The sequence below is a fragment of the Taeniopygia guttata genome, chromosome 9, assembly GCF_048771995.1.
Source record: "Taeniopygia guttata chromosome 9, bTaeGut7.mat, whole genome shotgun sequence".
Classification (NCBI taxonomy): domain Eukaryota; kingdom Metazoa; phylum Chordata; class Aves; order Passeriformes; family Estrildidae; genus Taeniopygia; species Taeniopygia guttata.
Genome location: NC_133034.1, coordinates 6,243,338 through 6,266,423, shown reverse-complemented (window position 1 = coordinate 6,266,423; position 23,086 = coordinate 6,243,338). Strand labels below are relative to the sequence as shown.

The 23,086-nt window shown below is 51.1% G+C and overlaps 1 protein-coding gene across 1 annotated transcript in view; it reads left to right on the top strand.

Annotated features, from left to right (window-relative positions):
* The first annotated feature begins 470 nt into the window (after nt 1-470).
* Nucleotides 471-23,086, top strand: part of EPHB1 (EPH receptor B1) — a 75,809-nt gene continuing 53,193 nt past the window's right edge. Inside the window, exon 1 of the mRNA XM_030279928.4 lies at nt 471-709. Within this exon, the coding sequence (XP_030135788.1) occupies nt 652-709 (58 nt within the window). The 5' untranslated portion in view covers nt 471-651. The remainder of the gene's footprint in view (nt 710-23,086) is intronic.

Below are 23,086 nucleotides of genomic sequence, written 5' to 3'. Positions count from 1 at the left end.
GCGTTTCGCTCCAGATTCCTTTTGTGGGTGAGAGAGGGGAGCGGGATTGCGGCGCTGTGATCCCGCCGGCACGTCCCCGCCGCCGTGTCCCTGCCTGTGTTCCTGCCTGTGTCCCGGCCCGTGTCCCTGCCCGTGTCCCGGCCCGTGTCCCTGCTCGTGTCCCAGCCCGTGTCCCGGCGCTGCGGGCCGGGTCCGCCCCGTCGCGGGTCCCGCTGAGGGGAGACACTGTGGGGGGGAGGGCGTCCTTTGGCCGCCAGGGGGCGCCGTCCCCCTTCGCACGGGCGCTCGCTGCTGGTGGGGGCGTGGCCGAGGCGGGGCGCGGCGCGGGGATTGGCGGGGCGGCGGCGGGGGCGTGGCCGGGCGGGCGCGGGGATTGGCGGGGCGGCGTTGGGGGCGGGGCCGGGCGGCGGCGGGGGCCGGCGGCGGCGTGGCCGCGCGCGCCACTCGCGGCGGCGATGTGACCCGGGCGGGCGGGCAGCGGCACCGGCACCGCCACCGCCACCGGCACCGGCACCGCCACCGCCACCGGCCCGTCCCGTCCGCGGCCCGGCCCGCCCTGCCCCGGAGCCACCCGGCCCGCGGACGCACCCCCCATGCCCGCTCACGGCCGCCCGCCGGTAGGGGCTGACGCCTGCGGGGCCCGAGGAGGCGATGGCTGCGGATTTGGTGGTGCTGCTCTGCCTGGCCGCCGCCGCGGCTGCCGTGGAAGGTGAGCGGCGACCGGGACTACCGGGAGCGGGTGGGATGCTGAGCCGAGGGTCTGTGCGCCGTCCGTGGCGTCTGCAGCTGGGGAGCAGGCAGGGAGCGACTCCCCCGCTGGAAGGCACCGGCACTGGGCTAGATCCTGGCCCCGTGGCCCCGGCCTCTGGTGACAGCCCGGGTTACCCGGCCCGCGGGTGGTGCTGGCAGCCCGTGCCCTCGGGAGGGGGGCCGGGGATGGAGGAAGAAACCCGTCCGCATCCGCGTGGGGCTCGCCTCCCCTTTCCTGCGGAGCTTTGCCGGGTGCCGCGGTGGGGTCACCTCCGAGGTCCCTTCTGGTCCCCGGGGCCGCGGTGGGGCCGTCTCCGGAGCCCGTCTGGGTCTGCTCTGCTCCCGGGCCGCGGTGGAGCTGCCTCGCTGGGCCGTGGCGGTGCGCGGAGCCGCCTCTGCCAACCCTCCTCCCCGCAGCCCCGGCGGAGGATGGATGCGCCAGGAGCCGTGGGCAGGTGGTCTCTGTTTCTGGGGGTGAACTGAGCCGGGGGACGCTTTGCCCGGCCATGGAGCCACGGGGCAGGTGCGTGCTCGTCCTCTCAGCACGGTGCGTGCCAGTGGGCTGGGATCTTTTCCCCATCTCCCTCTTGGTCGTGGGATTTGCTGGGCAGCAGGAAGGTGCCTGCAGCCAAGACCCAGGCTCCGGGCGGTGGCCTGGTGGGACAGCCAGCCCGCCCCAGCCTTGGTGCTGTGTCGCTGCTCCGTGCCCGGCACGGCTCTTGAAGTATTGCTTCGATTATTTTGTCTCTTTATTTTGCCACGGCCGCCTTTTTTGCTGGTGCAGCAGCAGCTCGTGGCAGGGCTGCCCAGCGCCGGAGCGGTGGCTGCGAGCAGGGGACGTGGTGCAGCCCCTCGGATGTGAGCAGCGAGAGGCGCGGTGGGGAGATGATGCTCAGGCTCTCAAACCACTGCCGGCCGGCGTGGGGCCGGCCCTCCTCGGGGGGTTTTAATGTGGGCATGGCTGTGGCTGAACTGGAAGCTGATGGCAGGAGACCCCGGCTCAGCTCGGAGCTGGTTGAGGAGCTGAATGCTGCTCCGGTGGGGCTTGGCCGCAGTTCCTCTCTGCTCGCAAGCACGGCTGCGGGATCGTGGCGGGGAGGCCCGCTGGATGCAGCATCCCCCTTCCTGCTGGCTTTTGGCTGGCACACGTGTTTGCTTTCCGTATTTCTGGGGCTGCCTGATGCCATCTCTGCGGGAATACCTGGAGGTGGGATGCTGGTGCCGTGCCGGAGCGCGATGCTCGGTGGCCAAGCCGCAGGTGAAGAGGCGAGACCTGTTAGCTGCGCTTCGCTCGCAGCGGCAGCGGCTTGAGGCGCTGCTGGAATTGCGGCTGGATCGGAGATTTCGGCTCCCTCCTGGTCTGAGGCCACTCCTGGGTGTCACTCAGGGTGTTCCCCAGCTTGCCCGGCCTCTCCCCGGGAGCGCTGGCTCAGCCCAGGACCGAACCTGTCGAGGAGTGGTGATATTTCTACTCTGCTGAGGAAGTTGCTTGGATAGTAAAGTAGTATCCTAGGAGAGGTCTCAGATTTCAGGGAAAATGTTGGATGGGGAATTTCTGAAGGTAGAGCAATCAAATCTGATTTGGAGTTAAGGCGAGAGTCTAAAGATGTGGTCATGTAAAGAAAATGCTTTTTAATGGGGTTTATTTAAATCTTACTGGATCTCTTGATACAGAGGTTGAATTTGGTAGATTGAAACATGGTTTTCTCTAACGGATCTGGAGCATCTCCTGGGACCTGCCCTGGGGTCTGGCTTTCCCCCTGGAGCATTGGCGAGGCTGGATTAGCCGGCAGCACTCTCTGAAAGCACAGCAAAGCCACGGCTGGTGCCCTGCTCTGCCCTGGGCTGCAGAGGCAGCTGAGCCAGGGATGGCTTCCTGCATCCCAAATCAGCCAACGAGACAAAAAGTCTTTTTCCTGTGATGGTGGGGGAGGCGTCTGGGGGTCTGGACCTGGCTGGAGTGGGAAGAGGATACAGCTGGAGTCAGGGCACAGGCTGCCTCCAAACCACTCTCGTTATTCTCCATAAAACCTTGCTAACTCATTGCCTGTGGCACACGAACCTGGATGTAATAGAGTCACTTTTCTGACTTTTTTTATGGTTCCTTGACTTTTTACTAAATCCTGTGGCTTAGCTGACCCTTTTCTGCTGGACACCTGGACGTTTGTAGTAATTTATAAATTTTTTTTGTGGCTTGCAAAGAGGAAGAAGGATGCGAGAAGATGACAGCACCAAATACTCTGTCTCTCCCACACCCTGCAATCACTCAGGAGCCGCTCGCGTGCTCTCTCTCGTGTTAGCTGAACCAAATATAATCCATTTAGCATATAGAGAGGGTGGTAATGGACTGACATTACATGTTTTAACTCGGGTTGGAGCTGTTGGTAGGTCAGATGGGGCTGATGACCATTTCGTACTCTGTTTCACTTACCTAACATACTCGCCTCTCCAGCATCTCCCTGCCTTGTTCCTGCTCTTTTAAAACCCAGGTTTTTCTCTCTGTGCTTGCAGCATCACGATAAGCAGAGCACAGGAGGGAGGTAGAAAGCTCTGCTTGGGGCTGGTGGACCCGGCTTAGTTTTCTTCCCCTGCTTATCCACTGGCTTCAGAACTGCTGCCTGGGAGAAGAGTAGGGATGGGGTTTGACTGGAGAGTGAGTCCCTGGCTCGTGCTCCGTGCCTGCCCCGCTCTCCTCCCTGTTGGCTCGGGATGCACACATCTGTTGCATCCTTTGGGCTTCCTGCGCCGGAGCAGTGCCTGTGCTGAGCAGGCTGGGAGCTTCCCCGAGCACCAGCACCCCGTGGGCTCCCACCTCTGGCCCAGCTGCTCCACCCAGAGCTGAGCCCTTCTCAAGGAGAAGCTAGAAATAAGTCTTCAGAAGAGAATTTAAAAGTGCAAATGGTAACCTTCGTGGGAATTTGCAAGTGCTACTATTCAACTGTCCATTTACACTTATTGCTTTCTTTGCTCAGACTAACTGAGGGAAAAAAGAAAGCCCTAAGGGAAAAACCCTTATTCTTGGAATGATGAGTGAGCCCAGATTTTGTCAGCCTGAAGGGAAAGTGTTTTGTCAAGTCATGGAAAAGGGGCTTGACATTGCAGATGCTTATGTTGCTTTTTCCTTTTTTTTCTTTTTTTTTTTTTTTTTACTAATTCCTGGTATCTCTGCTCATGGAGAAGGTGAGGTCTGTGTTTTCCTGTTCTTTTGGATATTGGAGTGCTGCATGTTCTCCCGTATGTTAAGCAGCCCTGACTGCTGTGGCGTGAGCTGCCAGAGAGTTTGCTAGGTGTCCTCTCACCCATCTTGGGTGCAGCCCCTGACACAACAGGAGGGAATAAAACCTTTCAATGGTCTTAGAAATCAGAGGAAAATACGGATGTTGGATGATGAAAGAGGTCAAATATGTTTGTCTGGATCTGGATCCAGGCTATGGTGCTGAGTAATAGATGTTTGCAGAGATGGGTTCTGTAAGGAAAATAATTGCTCAGATTTGATGAAAAGGGGGAAACGGTATCTTGGGCAATGGGTAACTCGATGCTAATCAGGTCAGTAAAGTCTCAGAGACCCTGGTCCTGGTGCAGTGGGAGTGCTGTGGGATGAGGCTGATGGAAGTGATGCTCAGAGTAAGGCTGAGGAGGCTCCTGTGGTGTGTGTGAGTCCAACCAGCTCCAGGGGGCTTTTTTACCTCTCCCAGCTGGGGGTACCCTGAGCTCAGCACACATGGAAAGGGCTTCCTGCAGGAACCCCAAAACTGTGTGATGCTGCCCAAAGGGCACCGTGGTGCTTTGTTCCCTCTAAACAAACAGTGTTGGTGTGAGGAGCCATTTAAGAGCGCAGCAAGGCTGGGTAAATACTTGGGGTTGTGGGAGGGAATGCTTTCCCCAAATATTCCTTAAGATTTGAAAGTGCATTGCAATTTGACCTTGTTCTGCTGCAAAGAGGGCTCTCAAGGGTCGATGCACACATCAGTACTGGGGCAAGGCAAATATTAAGGCTGGATGTTGGCTGGGTGGCAATTTGGGAAGGCATCTCCTCAGCTGTAATGGTAGAAGGTTGGAGTGAATGTTGCTTACAGGGGTCCCAGGTTGGTGTGGGAGCAGAAGGGTGTGGAAGAGGATGGAGTGATGGCAGAGTAGTCTCAGGAAAGAGCTGGGGCCTTGGGTGGCCCCTGGACCCTGAGCTGGTTATTGCATTGTTCAGCTTTTAGGGGTAAACACAGACATTCCAAAAATGAACAGCTTGAGAGGCTGACTGGGAATGGACACAGGGTGGTTGCAGACACAGCCCTGTCTTTCCTTAGGGACAGTGGGAGCAAACCCTTGCCCAAATCAGCTCCATGGCTTCCCAGATAAGTGGCAAGTGTGGATGGGCTCCCTCCTTCCCTGTAAATGTTGCTCACAGCCACAGCTGAGTTTTTGGAGCTCTTTTATTTTGGTCACCATCCATTTTCCCACCAAGTCACATCATGAGAAATAGTGAGAAAAACAGGACACGTGTTTTGTAGGCACTAAAGGATCTGTGCTCTATTTATTTATTTCTCACAACTTTTGAATTATTGAAGTGCATTCAGGGGAGATTAACTTTCCCTGCTCAATATTTATTATTGTTTCATTTCCCTGAAAGTTGGAGCTACAAGAGCTTTGATGAATGGGCTGGAAGGTTCTGTAGTTTCTCTATGGCTAATCTAAATATGTCCGTATCCTTTGCTGAAAAGCTAATTTGTAATTTCCTATGGTAATGCTGCTTAGTGAATTATAATGATACACCAGGGCCTGCTTTTCATCCCAGCCCTCTGTCAGGGGAATAACGCTACCACTGGAAAACGGTGTGAAACCTGGAAACTGGCCATTAGTCCCCTAAATTTCTGGTCTAATAACAGGAATCCAGAAAGCCTGTGCACCATCTGGTCTGTTTTCTCACGTCGGGGCTGGAGAGCATCCGTCTGCCCCAGGTTGGTTCCAGGCACGGGAGAGGTGCCCTGTGCTGATGCCACGAGCCGTGGGTTTGCGTCAGCGACCAGAGCTGGATGGTGCACGCAATCCCTGCTTCTGGAAACCTCTCCCACCGCCCCACTTATAACCAAGTGTTATCAGTCTTTTGAATAATTGAAGAGGCTTTCTGTTGAATATTTAATTACAATAATATTTGGTTAGCAGGGGTTGTTGGGCTCAGTTTGTGCAATTGAGGATTGCTGCAAGAAAGGCTGTTAAAGGAAAATGTTGTTGTCTATGATCATTGATTTATCTTTTTTTTCTTTTTAAGCTAATCAGTTACTTAGTTGAAATTGGTTAATTAGCTCAGCTCCATTAAGATTCTTTGGCATTTAAACTTGATGTTTCTAAATAATTATAGTTTTGCCTGCTAAGCCCACAACCCAGGGTGACCTAATTACTATTAAAGCAAGACGTGCTTTGGTCTGGCTTTAATAAGTTCCTGCTGGGAGCCCCGCAGTGAAAAATCACAGAGGCAGCAGTTCAAAGGGGAAGGGGCTTGTGCTGAGCCCTGGACAAGGAAGATGAGTGTCCTTCAGCCTCACTTCTTCCAACTGAAACCAGGCATGGTCTTGGCTGGGGAGGAAGGGAGTCCCAGAGCATCACATGGTCGACATTTCCATATTGTGCACTTATGTCACAATGGATGGTCATGGCAAGCAGTCGTTTGGAGGAGGTGAGGGTTAAGATTTGTTTTAGTTAATTGATGAATGTTAATTTGCTTTTTTCCTCTTCTCAGTCATTCCACTTAATAAGCAAGATGAGTCCTTTCAAGGTCTTTCTGGGTGGGGGGGGAGGAAGAAAAAAATATGGTATTATGTTAATCTTGGTGATTTTTAACAGTATTAAGGTTATTTAGCTTATTACTAAGATCTAGGGGAAGTTATCCCTGCCTATAGCAGGGTGTTGGAATGAGATTATCTTTAAGGTCTCTCCCAACACAAACCATTCTGGAATTCTAGGATTTTATTTATTTATTTATTTAAAAATTTGAAGTATCCAGGCCAAGTAATTAGGTATCAGTAGAGCCTCAGGTATGTGCTCATTAGTTAGTGAAGGAAATGTTTATTATCTGGGGAGGCATCCAGTGAGGGTTACTGGTGGTTGGAGCTGATGGAGCTTTAATTTGTCATGCAGTGAGTAAAAGTGGAGGGTGGGAATAGGTAAAGGGCTGTGGAAATCCTCACTTCCAGGCTGTTTCCTGCCATCCTTGATGGGGGTTTCATCATTCATCACAACTTCAAAAGATTGTTTTATGATGCTCTCTCCTCAAAAGCCCTCCTTTCCTCCTGCCTCTCCAATGCACTGGTATCAAATCCCAGCAGCAATTGGGAGCCAAGCTTTGGATAATTCAAACCCAGCCAGCATTTTCCTTGGATTGCTCCAAGCACAGTCAGCTTTTGGTGTCTTTGCCTTGACTATATATTATTTTTATGAGAGGATGGGCAGCTTAGCCCACTGGATGCCCCCTGCTCCTGGCTCTGTCTCCCAGGAAACCTCTGCAGTCCTGCAAAGCCCAAGACCTGCATGTCCACATCTTTCCCTCCCTTTCTCTATTTTCTTCCTGTTTTCAGGGCGGAGCAGGGGGACGCCTTTATTTGTATGTCCTGGGCAAGTCACCTTCAGCTCAGGGGGGGGACTGCTTCTCCTTGAGCCCCAAAATCTGGGCAAACAAGGGCTGCTGTGCCTGCTTTGAGCAGCAGGTCGTGCTGTCTGTGTGCTGTGGGTGACCTGGCCGATGACACCCAAAATGCAGCTGGCTGTGATGGAGCTGGTGTTGGTCACTCGTCTCCTGCTGCTAAAACCACACCCTGGGTGCACGGATGGAGCAGGGAACGGCCGTGTTTGAAGTTTTATGGAGGTTTTTCATTTCTTTTCCAGCAGTCAGAGGCCAGGGATGGGCCTTTGATTACTCGAGGCCTTCAGCCACTTCCGTAGCCGCGGGGCTGGAGCTGCCTCATTATCATCCTCACTAGGGCCCTGTTGATATGAGGATAATTGCATTTTGCTCAAAAGACATTAAATCACCTCGGAACAGGCAGAGGGATGTGAATTACATCTTCCCCAGGAAAACTGGGAACTCAGCAGAAGAGTTAAAAGGGAAACACTGTCCTCAGAGGGCAGGAGAATGGGGCTAGCTGTGGGAGACTGCGCTGGGCTCACTGGGCATTCCCTGCCCTCTGGACGGGGGAAACTGAGAGGGAGACAGCCTGATGTACTGGAGGCAGTCTGGGGCTGATCTTGGTGCTTTCACCAAAAATCTGTAGTTTCTTACTTCCAAATGCCCAAGGAACAGGATAGGCATGTAGGGAGAGAGCATGAGTGGGATGCCCTTGGAGTGCTCCGTTTGATGCTGGCTTTGCTTTTCATTTGAAACAAATGTGTTTGGAAGTAACAAAATTGTCACAATTGTATAGTCAGAAGTGCTTCTTGTAATGGTTTTGACTATTCCAGGACCTTTTCCTCCCATGATGTGCCCATAGAGCTGGAGAGGCTGCTCCATATGTGTGTTTGCCCTCACCACGTGGCCACTCCATCCCTGCTCTTCTGCTATGATTATTTTTAAAGCAGTTTTTATTTAGTCCTGGAAATTATGGGCATGACCTGGCTGCAAGTGAACCTGGAGCACAGAGCTCCTCCCCAGCCTGTGGAGTTTGGCCGAAGCTCTCCAGGAGCTCCACACAAGTGGGTGAATCTCCTGGCCTTTGCTGCCTGTGCTTTGCTCCTTGAGCTGAAATTGCTGGTGGGGGTCTAAAATGTTCAAGCCCATAAAGCTCTCAACAGAGGCGCTGTGAAGTCAGATACAATGAGGTTATTGTGACCAGAGATGGACTGTAAAGTGGTAATTTCTGGTGTAATGAAATAAAGGAGGATCAGTTCTGTACTGTGTTTCCTGGGGAGGGATGTGTGGCTCCTTGAGCCATGTGCATTGTGCCAGGTAACCTCCCTCTTGCTCAGTCAAGTGGAGAAAAGCAGCAGCTGTGCAGAAATTAAAGGCATCAGTGCTTTTTATTTTGGACCCAGCTCAGGTCGAGCCCTCCTGAGCTCTGTCCATGGGCTGGTGGCGTCCCCCTGACCCCTGGATGCTGCAGCCAACTCAGTGGAGGAGAGGAGGTGGCTGCTGGCTGATGGGAGCTGTAAGGGCATGAGCTGATTGCGTTCAGTATCCTTCTAAAACTCTGCTTTTATTCTCATGTCGTGCGTAGGTTATTGCTGCGCTGGCGGCACTGCTGCGTGCCCACGGGAGGGAGGCTGCTCAGAGCCTGCCTCCAGAGCCTGCTCAAAGCCATGGAAAGCTGCTCCCTAACTTCACTGGGCTGTGGCTGAGGCAGGAGAAAAGGGGCTGCTTTGAGAAGGACGCTCCCTCCAGCCCTGCTTTGTGTGCCAGCGCTGGGCTCCGCTTGCAGGGCTGAGCAGGGACGAGGAAATCCCCGCTTTTGCATGGCTGGCTCCTTAACTTGTGGGAAGGTGGTCTGGCTACCTCCCACCAGTGGGAACCACTTGGCAGCATCCCTGAAAGTAGTCCAGCTGCCTCCCACCAGTGGGAACCACTCAGCAGCATCCCCAAAAGTGGTCTGGCAGCCTCCTACCAGTGAGATGCACTCACATCATCCCCAAGAGAATATTTTCTTAAGAAGTCGCTCCAGCTTCCTGGCGAGAGGGCTTGGGAAGTGATGGGTAGGTGCCCACCTTACCCTGTGCCCTGATAACTCCTGTGTTTTCCCACTCTGGACCCCTCCTGGCTGGCCTGTGTGGCCACTCCCATCTCCTGAGTCACCAGCCCAGCAGATTTTTGGAGGTGGCTTGCAGCAAGGCACGTTTTTATTTTGTTCTTTAAGGCTTTGCAGCATTTGGGGGAAACTAGGATGTCTTTGAACCATTTAAAGTATTCCTAATAGGTTACCTTGAAAGCTTTCTGCAGTCTTGAATGAATCAAAGTGCAAATGTTTATAATGCAACACCCACACAGGCTGGGAGAGGAATTTTATTAAGGCAGGAGAGTCAGAAAACAATAATAATAAAACATGTTTTATGAAGTTGGTGAGAAACTTATAAACTAGGTGGAGTTTTACAGCAGATGAATTTGATACAAGTTGTAAATTTGAATTCCCAGGCTGGTCCTCAGGTCCTGCTCTTTATTACCTGAAATAACATTCTCCACTTTTAATAGCTGGCTGCGGCAGAGCGAGCGCGGTTTTATCTTTCTAAATGATCCACCGTGCGTGTCTTATAATCAAACTTCTGCCCATCCTCAGGGTTCAGCCCTTTCCTTGAACAGCCAATTAGCAAATTGCTGCTCTTTCCTTTGCTGCTACAGGGGGACTTTGGGAATCCTTCAATACCTCCCTATGTCTGGATTAATGATATTTTTTTTTCAGCAGAAACCACTTTATTTTCTGATAAGAGAATGTTTTGTTAATACATCAGCAAAAAGGAATTGAAAGATGCTCTTGATAAATCAGTGTTTTGCAGTATCACCCTGCTGTGTTTCCCTGCTCCTGGCGCTGCTGGGAGGGATGGGGGCATATTCCAGAGCATCGCTGTGAGGGGACTGATGGCCTTTTGAGGTGTTTGGTGTCTGTTCCCATTTTAATTTCCCATGTTGCCTTGAGAATCCCCCCTTTTCCAAACAGTTTCCTTATGGTGCAATGCAGGGACCAGCAAGGTGTCAGGGCATGAGGTGGCTGTGTCCATGTTCCAGGGGTGGCTTCCCAAGGGTGGCATGCACTGAGTTCCTGACTCCCCTCGGTTCCATCAACCCCTCCATGCCACTTGGCTGTTAGCAGCTGTACCTGAGGAAAGGGTATAAAAATGATTTCTCAGTCCTCTGTCCTGTCTGTGCACACACCAGCAGATGATTCCTCTTGAAAAATAAGTGATTACTTAAGTAAAGCATTTGAGCTAATGGCCAGATTATTCCCTTTAAAATGGGAAAGTAATTAGGGATGTTTTTTAAATAGGCTTCCCACCCTTGGATCTGCTGGGATTAGCTTATGTGGGTGTGTAAATATTTAGTTTCCAAGGACTGGTTTTGTTTTTTTTTCCCTTTCTTCCCTCCCCCCCCTTCCCCTTCTTTGAAGTAACAGCGGAGATAAGCAACAGAAATAAGGCAGCAACTGTTCTTGGACCCTTTCCCCAGCATCCAAAATATAATTGGAATTAAAGATGATCCTAAAAGGCAAACGAAATTGAGGTTCTGCTGATGTGATGCACCAGAGGTTTCCTCTGTGTGTGTGTGTGGAATTGAAGAGAAGTCATTGGATGCTGGGGTGTTTGGGGTGATGGAAGAACAAGTCCAACCCCGAGTAAGAGCTGTGGTTGAGCATGGTGGGCTTGATTGGATCTTCTTCCTGTGGCTGCCTGCTAGCTGGAGGGAGTTTTTGAGCTTGTTTCCCTGTGTGGAGGTCTCTCTTTAACATCCAAACAATTTAGACTTTGTGAACCAAGGCGCTTTGATGTTTGGCTTCAAAACCACTTCTTGTTTTGAAACTTGTTGCAGTGCTTGCAATGTGTTGGTGAAGCTGGGAAGGCGAGCGAAAAGAAGCTGAAAGCAGAAGCAAAATATGCAATTAGATGCAAAAGTGGTTTTAAGTAAGTGATGTGATGGAGTTGCAGATTAAAGGAACGGTTGGAACCAGTCATTCATGCAGCTCTCTTCACGGTCTGCATCCCTGGAGACTCCTGCAGCTGGGGAGCACCTTGCCAAGCCAGAGGAGGCCAGATCTTGTATTCCCCCCATCCATGCAATGGATAAACTCCAAGCCCTAGTGAGCCACCAGAAGAAAACCTGGCTCAGAAGAAAAGCTGCACAGCCCCAAAGCTGGAGCTGTCATTGATTTGCCATGTAGCTTTGGTTCCGTCCTGCTGCTGGGAGGTACTTGGGAGATACTTCTGGGCCATCGGCTTCAAATCTTCATGCACCCATCATTTTTCTTTCTGGCAGGGATTATTTATTGCAAGCATTAACCTGGAGCTGCTTTCAGGTGCCTCAGTCATTTTTTAAAGGCTGCATTTGTACTGTTCAGCTGTTCTTGGCAATTTGGGACTTTTTGTTTGCTTGCCTGCCTGCTGGAAAGTCTTCAGAGGTTGTTTAGGAGGCGAGGGGAGCCTGTGGATCCAGATTTTTTTTTTGTTATTATTATTATATATTATTATAATTAAAACATATTTTTAGCAGCTGAAATTCAAACCCGTCTGGGTATTTATACAGCAAGATGTTTTGGATGAGGAATAGGCCAAGAGAGTCACGTGGTTGGGGCCAATGTGAAACAAAAGAATCCATTTATTATCCAGGCAGGAAATTTGTTCCTCGGGATGTTGTAGCTGCAGACATAATGATTTCATTTCCTCTGGTTCACCCAGATTAATGGCTTGTGCTCTTTTGTTTGTGTGCCTGTGTTATTCCTGCAGCCTGCCTTCCCCTCCCGCTCCGTGCCGGCATGTGTGAACATGTGTGCGAGTGCCCTGGGCCAGGAGGGGGCATGGGGGTCTCCAGGCTGCAGCAGGATGCCTGGGATGGTGGGTTGGGGTGCTGGGAGAGCTGAGCAGAGCTCCAGGGACCACCTGGGGGAATCCTTCCTGGCAGTGATGGATGACATGTCTGGAGGTCTTCTCCTGCTGCATCTGTGGGGTTTTTATCCTGCTTTTCTGGGGATCTTCTCCTGCTGTGGTCACCAGAGCAGTGAGAGGTGTTTTCCTGTGAAGGTGTGATGGGATGAGGGAGATGAAGAGTTTTAGACAAGTGTGAATGTTGAACTTGAGGAAGGTGTGAGAGCAGCGTGTCTTCTCCACAGCCGTGCTCCAGGATTTTTGTAGGTGTTGAGTACTTGGTGGGAACCCAAACATTTGCACCGTCCCAAACATCAGGCTGGGAAACAACCTCTTTCCCCAGGAGCTGTGCTGCTGCACAGGGATGCAGAAGTTGGCCACATGGCTATGGGTGAGCAGCTCCTTCCTGGCTGTGTGAGTTGGCCTTTCATTCCAGGTTAATCCCAGCCCTCACTGCACCACTGGCCATCTGGGGCTGGTGGTACTTACACTCTGTCCTTGAGAAAAACCCAGCAGACCCATTTTGTGGACACTCCAAGATTAGCAGCAGCCTTAAACACTCCCTTTCTCTCCTTCTGAGTGTTTGCCTTTCAAAAGTGGTGTGACAGGCAGATGGTGCCTTTGTGTTGCTGTTGTCTGGTGGGTCCTTGTGGAGTTTTGGCAAAGAGCTTTTAATTTACTGTGTGCAGCATGACCCAGCATGACCCGTGTTCTGAATTGATCTGGAGCAACTTTGTGGATTGGAAGCACCAATTTTTGATGAGGCAGTTCATCACCAATAAGTGTGGTGCTGCCTAGAATCCACCTGCAGAAGGATTGGTGACCGCCTTGCTGCCCCCATGCCTGGTCTTTCTCCTTACCTTCTTTGCATGTTTCTACTCCAAACTGGGAGAGGAGAGTTTCTTCCACTTTTTCTGGGGGAGGTTTTCTAGCAGGGACATAACTTGCTGAAGGAAGGCCCTCTTGGCCATCCAGGTGCATGTGCCAACTCCTTCTACCATCCACGTGGGGCCTTGGTGCACCGATCCCATCTTGGACATGTGTTGCTCCTTCTTGCTTTTGTTCTCCTGAGCTTTTGTGCCATGAGGGGTGCGAGCCCACTATTCAAATGCTGCAGATGAGAGGGATGGGAAGCTGGTACCCTGTCAAGCCCTGGGCGCTTTCTTCCCACCTGCCTGCCCTCCCAAATGGCTCCTGTGTCGCCCAGGTGACAGAGTTTGTGAGGATGTGACAGCTCTGTTGCGCAGAAGATGATGAACAGTAATGAGACCCTGAGCACAATGTGCACTTAAAGTGATTTATTTCAGCAAGGAAACCACAATCAGGGAGGATGGGTCACCGTCATCAGGAGAAGAGGCGGGTATGGAGATGAGCTTCAGGGGAACTTTATCATCAATGAGCAATTCTTTAAAAATGAGCAGAGCTGGTGTTGCATGAAATGGAGCTCTTCTGGTTGTGCCGGGACCATCCCTCACCTGCAGCAGGTCGCAGGCACTTCCTGGGCTTTGGTCAGTGACTGGGCTGGCTGACTGTGAAACTTCTCTTTGGTTACCTGCTGCAACTGTGCTGATGTTCTTTGGTGAGGTGTCACCTGTGTGTAAAGTCAGCATTTGGGAAGGAGACTGTCCTGAGGAGGAGAGGGGAAAAAACCATCCCTGAACCCGCTTTGGCGCAGCTCCCGGCACGCAGATGGCCGTCCTCATGCTGGAGCCTTTTCCCAGCTTGCGCAGGCGCTGGGGCTGGAAGCAGGGGTGTGCCAGGCAGGCTGGCTGCCAAGTGGCACCTCCTGCCAGCATCCTCCTCTTCCTCCTCCCCTTCCTCACCTCCAGGGCCTGTGGGAGCTGTGGCTATGTAGCAACTCAGCTGGGCACTGCAACTTGCAGGATAAGCATGGCCTAAGAATGGTGCTGAGCAAAATTTTGTGATTTAAGGTTGATTTAAGTAGTGCTTGTGTTTCTTCCTTCTCACAGAAGAGGCTTCTGGCATGGGGGGATCCCTGGTGCTGCCTCTGCTGGCACAAGCTGGGGGCAGGCAGCTGCTTGCCCATTGCTTCTGGCACCATTTGGATGATGCACCAAGAGCTTACAGCAAAGGGTCCTGAACCCCTCTTGATGAAGAGTGTCTTCCAAGGCAATTACAGTTGCTCATCGTTGTTGGTGAATTTGGGCAAGGATTTAACCCAGCCCCACTCGCCTGCTGGAGCTGGCACCTTGTGTGAATGGGTGTTTGGAAATCTCAGCAAACACTCACCAGACCAGCTGTGTGTGTACATACCTAAAGGCAGCTCAGACTGATAGGAAAGCTGTTTGGATAGGTTGCAGGATGGTTACAGATCCTGGCCACTGCTTGTTTTGTTTAAATCTAAAAGTGGAGAAGAAGAAAAATAAATAAAAAAAAAGGCAAAGGGTGAGTTTCCAGCACATTTTGGGAATTCCAGGGCATTTGTATGTTTAGCCAGAGCAAAGAACCCAGCAGGGTCTGCTGATGGGGTGCTCTGCTCTTTCCAATGGACTGGTTGGCTTTGCCATGTCCCTTTTTGATGTTGGGGGGTTTCAGTGGGTGATGGACTTCTCCACCTTCTCAGGGATGCAGGCAGAGCCCTCCCCCAGTCCCATCCGTGTCCTGACGGAGGCTTCCCTGTGCTGCCGGCAGCCGTGTGCCGCTGTGGTGGCACAGATTTATTGCTCTTTGCCTTGTTTGCACTCCGAGCTGGCTCCATATGGTGCAGAAGCTGGAGAGACGATGCTCGGCACGGCCGGCTCCGGGCTGGGGGGCAGCGTGGGAGCGGCGCTTTTGCAGCTTGCTCCATTTGAGGTTCAATATTTCAGCCTCCTCCCCTTGACGGCTCCACTCCCGCAGCTGCGGAGCGCTCGTCATCTCCAGTGCAGCCGGAGCATCCCGGTGCGATTCCACTCTCGCCTTGCTGCTTTCCCTCTTCTCCCCCTGAGATCCCCCTGTGCATGGGTGGACCAGAAATGCAATTTTTTAGTTCTTACTCGTGAAATTTTTGGCTGACCTCCCAGAAGGCTTTAGTGTGTGTCAGAAGCTGCATTAAAAAATAGAGGATCAAAGTCACCAACAGCAGTTGGTCTGTGCTGGGGTGAAAAATGTTGGTGACTGGGGGAACACCAAGCCCTCGGCTGCACTGGGAACAGTTGTGCCTGGGCTAAGCTTGAGTCCCCTGGCAGTGCTTGCTCTGAGCAGTCTGTCATGTTTGTGGCTCATGTAGAATCCTTGTGACATTTTAAAATAAGATCTAGTAAATAGGAGCCGGACGGTGCCAGGTGCAGCTCTGGGTGCGAGGGCTCTCTGACAGCAGGGCTGGCATTTCAGAGTTAGGGCTCTGTCAGATGCCTGTTTTTGTAGCGAACGTGAAGCTTTTCTGGAGAACATGGTCCAAGACAGTGACTCATCCTGAATCTCTAAAGATGTGATAAAGGCGTGTAGGGAAACGCAGGATAAATGTTTTGATTTTTAGAGTTTTCCTCACAGGCGGTGCTACCCTGGAGTAAGGCAAAATAAATCCAGCGGGGAAGGAGGGCTGTGGGAAAAGGTGGGGAGAGGTCTGGCGCATGAATTCACCAAAGCTCAGTGCACCCACTGTACTCCAGCATTGGAAGTTGGCTTTGGAGTCAAGCACATGCCCCTGTAAGACATATGTGAGCCCGCTGCTTGGGAGATCCCCTGCAATCCCATGGGTCCTGTTGATCCAGGCACGAAGACTGTGGATCCTTGTAATTCATCCTAGCACATGTAATTGCAGATGCCATTGATGTTTATGGCAGCTCTGTCTTCTCAGATGACTAATTCTGTATTTAGAGGCTCTCATTTCCAAGGGAATCCCAGCTGATAAGGAGCCCACTTCCACGGAACTCATTAGGCTTCAAATGGCCCTTGTCTGCTAAATCTCACATGCTGCTTGTATTTATTATTTTTTATCTCTTTTTGGAGTTCCTTGCTGTCTGATAGTGTGATGCAATTCCCTTTTCCCAAGAGGGGAGCTCCTGGCAGAATGTCCTTATGAGTGAGCTCACATGCTTCCATGGAACCTGGCTGGAGCACACCACATGCAGCCCATGTGGGTACTTGGATATTGACCAGGATGTGAGCTATGGAAAAGTAGTGGAAAACAGGAAGTTGTTGGCATTATTACCCAACAATGCTTGGATTATTCTCAAGACTCGGTGCTTCCCCAGGATGTATGATGGGTTGGGGTTCTGGATCCTCCTTGTTCTCTCGGCTGGTGAGATGGGTGTCCAAGCCAGCTGGTCTCCACCCAAACAGTCCAGTGATGTGAGGCCACTGTGCCCTGCCTATGCTGGAGCCATCTGACTACATGGACAAGGGACAGAGTATCCTCAGGCACCTGACCTTCAGCCTTCATCTGCTTTGCCCTGTGCTCCTGAGAGGTGACCTCATGGATCCTGAAGAGCAGATGAGTGCTCTGCCCAACCTTACTGATCTTTCCTTCAAACCTGGCCTTCTCCACCACTTAGCTGGACCTTCTCTGAGGTGGTCTCACAAAGATTTTTGGAGGTTCAGGTTGCTCAGAGAGCCTCTGCCCATCCCTGGCTGGCTGAGTTCCTCTCCCACATCTTGTGGAGGATGAAGTGAGTTACAAGCCAAGCCTGACATATGGTGATTCCTGGGGCAGGCTGTGGCATTCTGAGAGGTTTGCTGGCAACCCAGCCACGAGAAACCAGGGATGGGGGTTTGGATGCATAGTGACATTGTTCTGGAAAATGTTCTCCTGAAAGACAACTGTATCATCTGCCTGCCCTGAATGGGCCCTTGGTGTGGCTGGGTCTGTCTTGGGTGGGGGCAGGATGTTCATTAAAATACTCTCTCAGCCCTTGTTGCTCCTTGACTTTGAGTTGCCCGACTGTAAATGATGATGTATGGATGGTGACCCGTGCGGATGGTGTGTGTAGATTTTGGGTATCCAGGGCCTGTGTGCAATTATAAAAAGTATGATATCAGCAACTGATTCTTCATGACAGGAGCAAATGAGTTCCTGATAGTTAAAACTTGTTTCCAAATTTTCCAAAATAGGTTTGCAATTTAGAAAACAAAAGGTATTGAAAGCCCTATCTTTTTTCTCTTATCTTTCCATTTGATTTGGTCTCCTTTGTTTGTTTTTTTCCTGTGATGTGTGCATTTTTGGGTAATTCTCTGTCATTTCCTTCCCTTTCCCTTATCTCTCCCTCTGCAGTTCTCTCTCTCTCTTCCTCTCTATCCCTCTCCCCTTCTCCCTCCCCTCAGTAATTTATTTGCAGGCGGGTTGTCTCTTTGATTTACTGTCTCTCTCCTCAGTAGGATTATGATAAATGGATTGTATGGCTTCATCTGAGCTTGTCCAACATCACGTACCCACGCTGGGTCGAGTCCCTTTGGAGCCTGGAAACCAAGGGGCGATGCTGGGGCTGGAGGTGGAGTGAGAGTTGTAACCAGGACTTGGTCCCTATGGTCCTGACTTTGCATCACCTCCTGAACTTTCTTTGGCTGGGGTTTTGCTTTGGGTTTTTCTCTTGCCACGCATAGGTATGAGTGCATGGATGCTCGCAAAAATGGAAGCAGGTATTTGATTGGGTGCTTTCAGGCACATCAACCAGCATATTTCAATTTAGTGTATCCTGATGTGGGGAGTATTTGCCACTTGCAATTAGAGCGTTTCATCCCGCGGCGCAGCAGGCAGCGCTTTATTGATAAAGTTGTTCTGTAGTTGCTGAGCAAACACCCCCAAATCTGAGCTTCATTAAGTTATCGCCTGCCCTGCTGCGATGCATCTTCATTGCTCGCTGAAATCCATGGCATTGACGGGGGATCCCGGAGGAGGCCGGGACTGTGCTGTGCAGCCACAGCTTAATGCATCCCATCACAAATTGACACAGCACACTTGTTCTCGCCTGATATATAGAAATTCCTTCCCTTTCCAGCTGGAAGTGAGGGGTTTTTTGGCCAGCACAGATCTCCTCATGCTGGCAGTGGCTGGGATGTCTTTGCAGAGCAGGCTCAGCTGCTCCTCTCTCCTGAGAGGTTCGCACAGACCCTTAAAATACAGGAAGGCAATATTTTGTGTTGACTTGTTGTTGTTTAGCGCATCCTCCCCCTCCGTGTCTGGGTTTGTTACTCGGTGGGTAATCCTTCATAACGAACCCGCAGGAGATTGATGGGGAGAGCTCGTTATGCACTTCCAGAGCTGTTCCACCGTCGTTCTGTAGCAGCAAAATGCACCATTAAAGGCAGAGAGCCCTGGGAATGATGGGACGTAATTAGTTGTTGCTGTAATATTTTTGATTGAAGGCACAGAGATGCTGGAAGCGGCTTGGGGAAGTCAGTGCTCTCAGGAAGCTGTGAAGAGCAGCAGCTCTTGTTGGAGGGGAGAGGCTGATCCTGTTCTTACCTTTGCTGCCACTCCAGTGCTGTAATTAAACGTCTGGGAGATGCCACAGTGTTCCTGCTGTGCAGGAACTGGGCTGGCTCTGGCACAGCAGCACTCCCCTCACAGTTCCAAGCAGGAACCAAATGGGGAGTCCCCCAGCAGAAGAGACATTTTGGGTGGGATGTGCCTCCAGCAGCTCACTGCCTTAATCCCTGTGGCAGAACTGTATGGATTTTGTGTTCCTGCTTTTTCTCTGCTTAGTCTAAATTTCAGGATATATTAAAAACTTGCACAGGCAACTGTGGATTTGTGGTTAGAAATGTGGTCACAGAGAGGAACCTGGAATTACTCAGGCAACTTCCTGGTATGTGCTTGAATGCTTTCATGGAATCATAGAATCCCAGAATGGTCTGGGTTGGAAGGACCTTAAAGCTCCTATTCTTCCACCCCCTGCCATGGGCAGGGACACCTTCCACTATCCCAGGTTGCTCCAAGCCCCATCCAACCTGGCCTTGAACGCTCCAGGGATGGGGCAGCCATGGCTGCTCTTGGCAATGTGTACAAGGCCTCACCACCCTCACAGGGAAGAATTTCTTCCCAATATCCAATATAAATGTACTGTCTTGTCCGTGGGAAGCCGTTCCTCCTCGTCCTGTAACTCCATGCCCTTTTTCACAGTTCCTTTTCGGCTCTCTTGGAGCCCCTTTATGTACTGAAACACCAATATATGAGAGCCTTCTTTTCTTCAGGCTGAACAATCCCAATTCCCTCAGCCTTAACTCATAGCAGAGCTGCTCCATCCCTCTAGGTATCTTCTTGGCCTCCTCTGGACTCCCTCCAACAGCCCCGTGTCCTTCCAGAGCTGGACACAGTGCTGCAGGTGAGATCTCACCAGTGTGTAATGGAGGATAAATTAACCTATGGGAAAAGTGAGAATTAAATTCTGATTATTCTGCTGGCACCTGTGGGACTTTCCTTCCATTGGCATCGGGAGGTGATGCACACCATGAGTTTATGGAGTGACGATGATGGTGCCACCTGCATGTGGACATGGCTTGAAGTCACAACAGCCTCAGGAAGGCAGAGCTTGTGATACCATAGCAGTTAATGTTATTTAGCACTCGGCGAATAAAGCGTCTTGGCGCTGTTTCCCTGTCATTCCCTTTCCCTGGTAATGTCACCAAACTTGGACAGAAGCTTCCCAAGCTGTGCGTTTGCTTTGGGCTGATTTTGCTGAAGCTCTCGGAAGGGTAGGAAGAGGTAGGAAGCAAGCTTGGCATTTATGAGCGTGAAATAGAGGGGAAAATATAGTTCTTTCCTTATGGATAAGAAGCCTTGCTATTGTTCCCCTTCAGAAAACCATGCTGTGGGGCTGGGAGTGCCCAGGGATTGGCTCTGGGACTGGATTTTGCCCCCATTGACACTTACTGAGGCACATCAGGATGAATCTCTGAGGATCCCACCTGTGGAGCGTCCTCTGCACCCCAAACCCGAGCCCTGTGTGCCCTGCCCCACCCCTCACTCTCCTGCTCTCCCATCTCCCCTCCCTCCAAAGGCTCAGCTATCAGCACCCACCTCCCCGCTCCCCACGTATCTTGGGGGGCTTATTTCCAGCAGCTGGCATACTTTCCAAATCTCCCTCTCCCCATCTGTTGTTATCAAGCCTCCTCTCTCCTTATTTTGCTTAATTTCTATCTTTTTCCTCTTGGTTGTCTTAGACAAGCCTGCGTCTCTCTACATATGCCCAAGCATTTGCTTTCGAGTGCCTTAGGCTGGTTCCTGCCGTTATCTTCTTGCAGGAGGGAGAGAGCTGCTGTTCCTTGCTCCGGGAGAGGGACCCGAGGCAATTACTGGGGAGTGATGCACTTGCAGAAATGTCTTTGTGGCCTCCCTGAGCAGAAAATTTGTTGTTGTATCTCTTTCTTTCCAGATAACAGCATCAAAACGTGGTCAGGTTGGGTTAGTTTGGGTTGGCCCTCTTCCTCTGTGTGTCTCTGCCTGCAGCCAGCCCCCACCCCCTTCTAGGAAAAAGCGACACCTTCTCATGGCATGATCGGCAAGAACCTGCCGTTGGGAGGTCTGAAATATGGGTTTCAGGCTGGGAGTTTTGGGAAATAAGTTCTGCTTCATTTTGGACAGTTCAAAAAGGTTTTTCTGGAAGAGGCTTCATTCCTGCGGGAAGAGTGGTTTGCAAGACGGCATCAGCTGGTGTGAGATGAAGGGTATTCTCGCCCAAATAACTTATTTTTTCCTTGCTGTTGGAAGGATGCCAGCCCATCCTTCACTCCTCTGAGGCGCAGCTTATCCTGCCGCAGGCATCGTCTCTGACCAGGTTTGCCCAGGAGGGTGTGGGGAGCCTGGGACAGCAGCGAGTCCTCCCTGCCTGGATCACACGAGTGCCATCCCAGATGGAAGCGCTGCTCGGTACAGGGAAGCTGGTGCATTCTAATTGCTGGCATCTTTACTTGTTACGAGTGTAATTGTGAGTAGACGTTTGTTTTTGTATTGATAATTAGGGACTGGAACAGATGGTGAAGGCTTAGTTTAAAGTAATGTGTCCATTAAAGAAAATCTACTGTATACAGCTGAAGATTCTTCACTCCAAGAGAGCTCAGCTCTCGGTAGCTGAGCTCCTCTCTCCCTAATGAGGGGTAAGGCTGTCACAGCCTGGTCAGCGGAGCCTCCGACGTCTCCCAGTGAATGAGTTGAGCTCCCTCCTGATGACAGAGCATCCCCAGGTACCCGCTGTGCCCATGTGCAGGTGGGCAGGTGTGGAGGGAGATGCTGGAGGAACGAGCCTGGGGCAGGCAAAGGAGTGTCAGGAGCTTGAGCTTGGCATGGTGGGACTGCTTGATCCAGGTGACATCATTCACTCCACCTGGCCAACGATGCTGTGCTGATGTCAGAGGTGCAGGGAAAGGATGTTCCCCTGGGGGTTTAATTAATACCCTGTGTCAATTAACAAGGACTGGTCCTCATGGAAGGGTGAGGCAGGTGGGATGGGAGGTGCAAGGCATCCATGTGGCTTCTCTACTCATTAGGGCTGCTCTGGCACTGATCTTCACTAATCCCCTCATTACCAGCGTTCCCTGCCTGTCCTCCTTGCCCAGTCCCAAGTGATGGACAGGTGGGGGTTAGTCCTGTGTCCCCCAACCTGTAGGGATTTTTTTTGCAGATGTGGGTGGTGGTATCTCTATCTTGTTCCCCATTTTTCAGCAAGGATCTGAGATCTGTGAACCCTCTCCTGTTGAAGGAGGGTTCTCAGCAGCCACAGTCCCAAGCAGCCTGGCCATAAGTGCCCCACCAAGGTCACAGGGTCACTTTTTCATCACAGAAAATGAAGTAAAAGCCAAGGTTTCCTCCAAGAGGAAATAGGAGAGGTCAGTAGGAAGTTGCTGAGCCATGTCCTTCTGATGCCATTGCCTCTGCAGTCACAGGGTTGGGTGAGCTCAGCAGGAATTTGAACTCAAAGGGGAATTTAACCATCTTATTGTATTTAACGAAAAACTCCCAAATTAACCATTTTTCCAGTTTACGGATCTTGTCTATGGCAGTGCCCTTGGGAGATAGGACAGGATCTGTGCAGGAGATGGTCTGTAGGGGGGTCAGGCTCTCAGCCCTCTTTTTCCCTTGCTTTGCAAATTTCTTTGGAAATATGGAGCCATGGAAGTGCAAATGTTGTTCACAAAAATGGGATCCAGTATGCAGCAAGCCAATAATTACACACTTGAGAGAGACATTGATTATTTATTTCAGAGTTGCCCAAGCCTGGATGCTTGGTGGTGTTCAAGCACTCCAACTGTCAAAGCTTTTTACTATTTATACATTTTAGCAATCAAAAGAATTAGCATTTGTTGGCTACAATATTCTCTTATTAATTAATATTCTATATTCTGTTGGTTAATGACTATCTTGTTTCTCATGCTAATTAGTCCCCATGATCAGTCTTTCTCTTCTTTTGGGTCAGTGGTCTGTGAGTTGGTGGTCATGACCTGCCCCTGCCAGAATTACCTTTTACCCGGTCAGGGCTGATTTCAGCACAGTTGCTGGGTTGGCTTTATCAGTTTCTTCCTTATTTTGGGGGTTCTGCCAAATGTCCTTGTGGCCTCTAAGTTCTGCATTCTGTATGCCCACTCTCAGTGGCACATCACACACATCCTTCTTCCCAAGCATTGTCAACCTCCCCTAGGACTGAGATCATCGAAACATGTGGAGCCCCAGACCTTAACCAGGCAATTCTACCAAAAAGGATTTCTTCCCAACACCTGGACAACACTTAGAGCTTGTGACTTGCTGTTTCACAGATTAAATCTCCTTTCTTGTTGATTAGGTTTGAAAGTTATGAAGATCAAACATTATGAAACATCTTTCTTAAGAAAATTTTGCATATTCCACATTTTGTATCACAAGCTC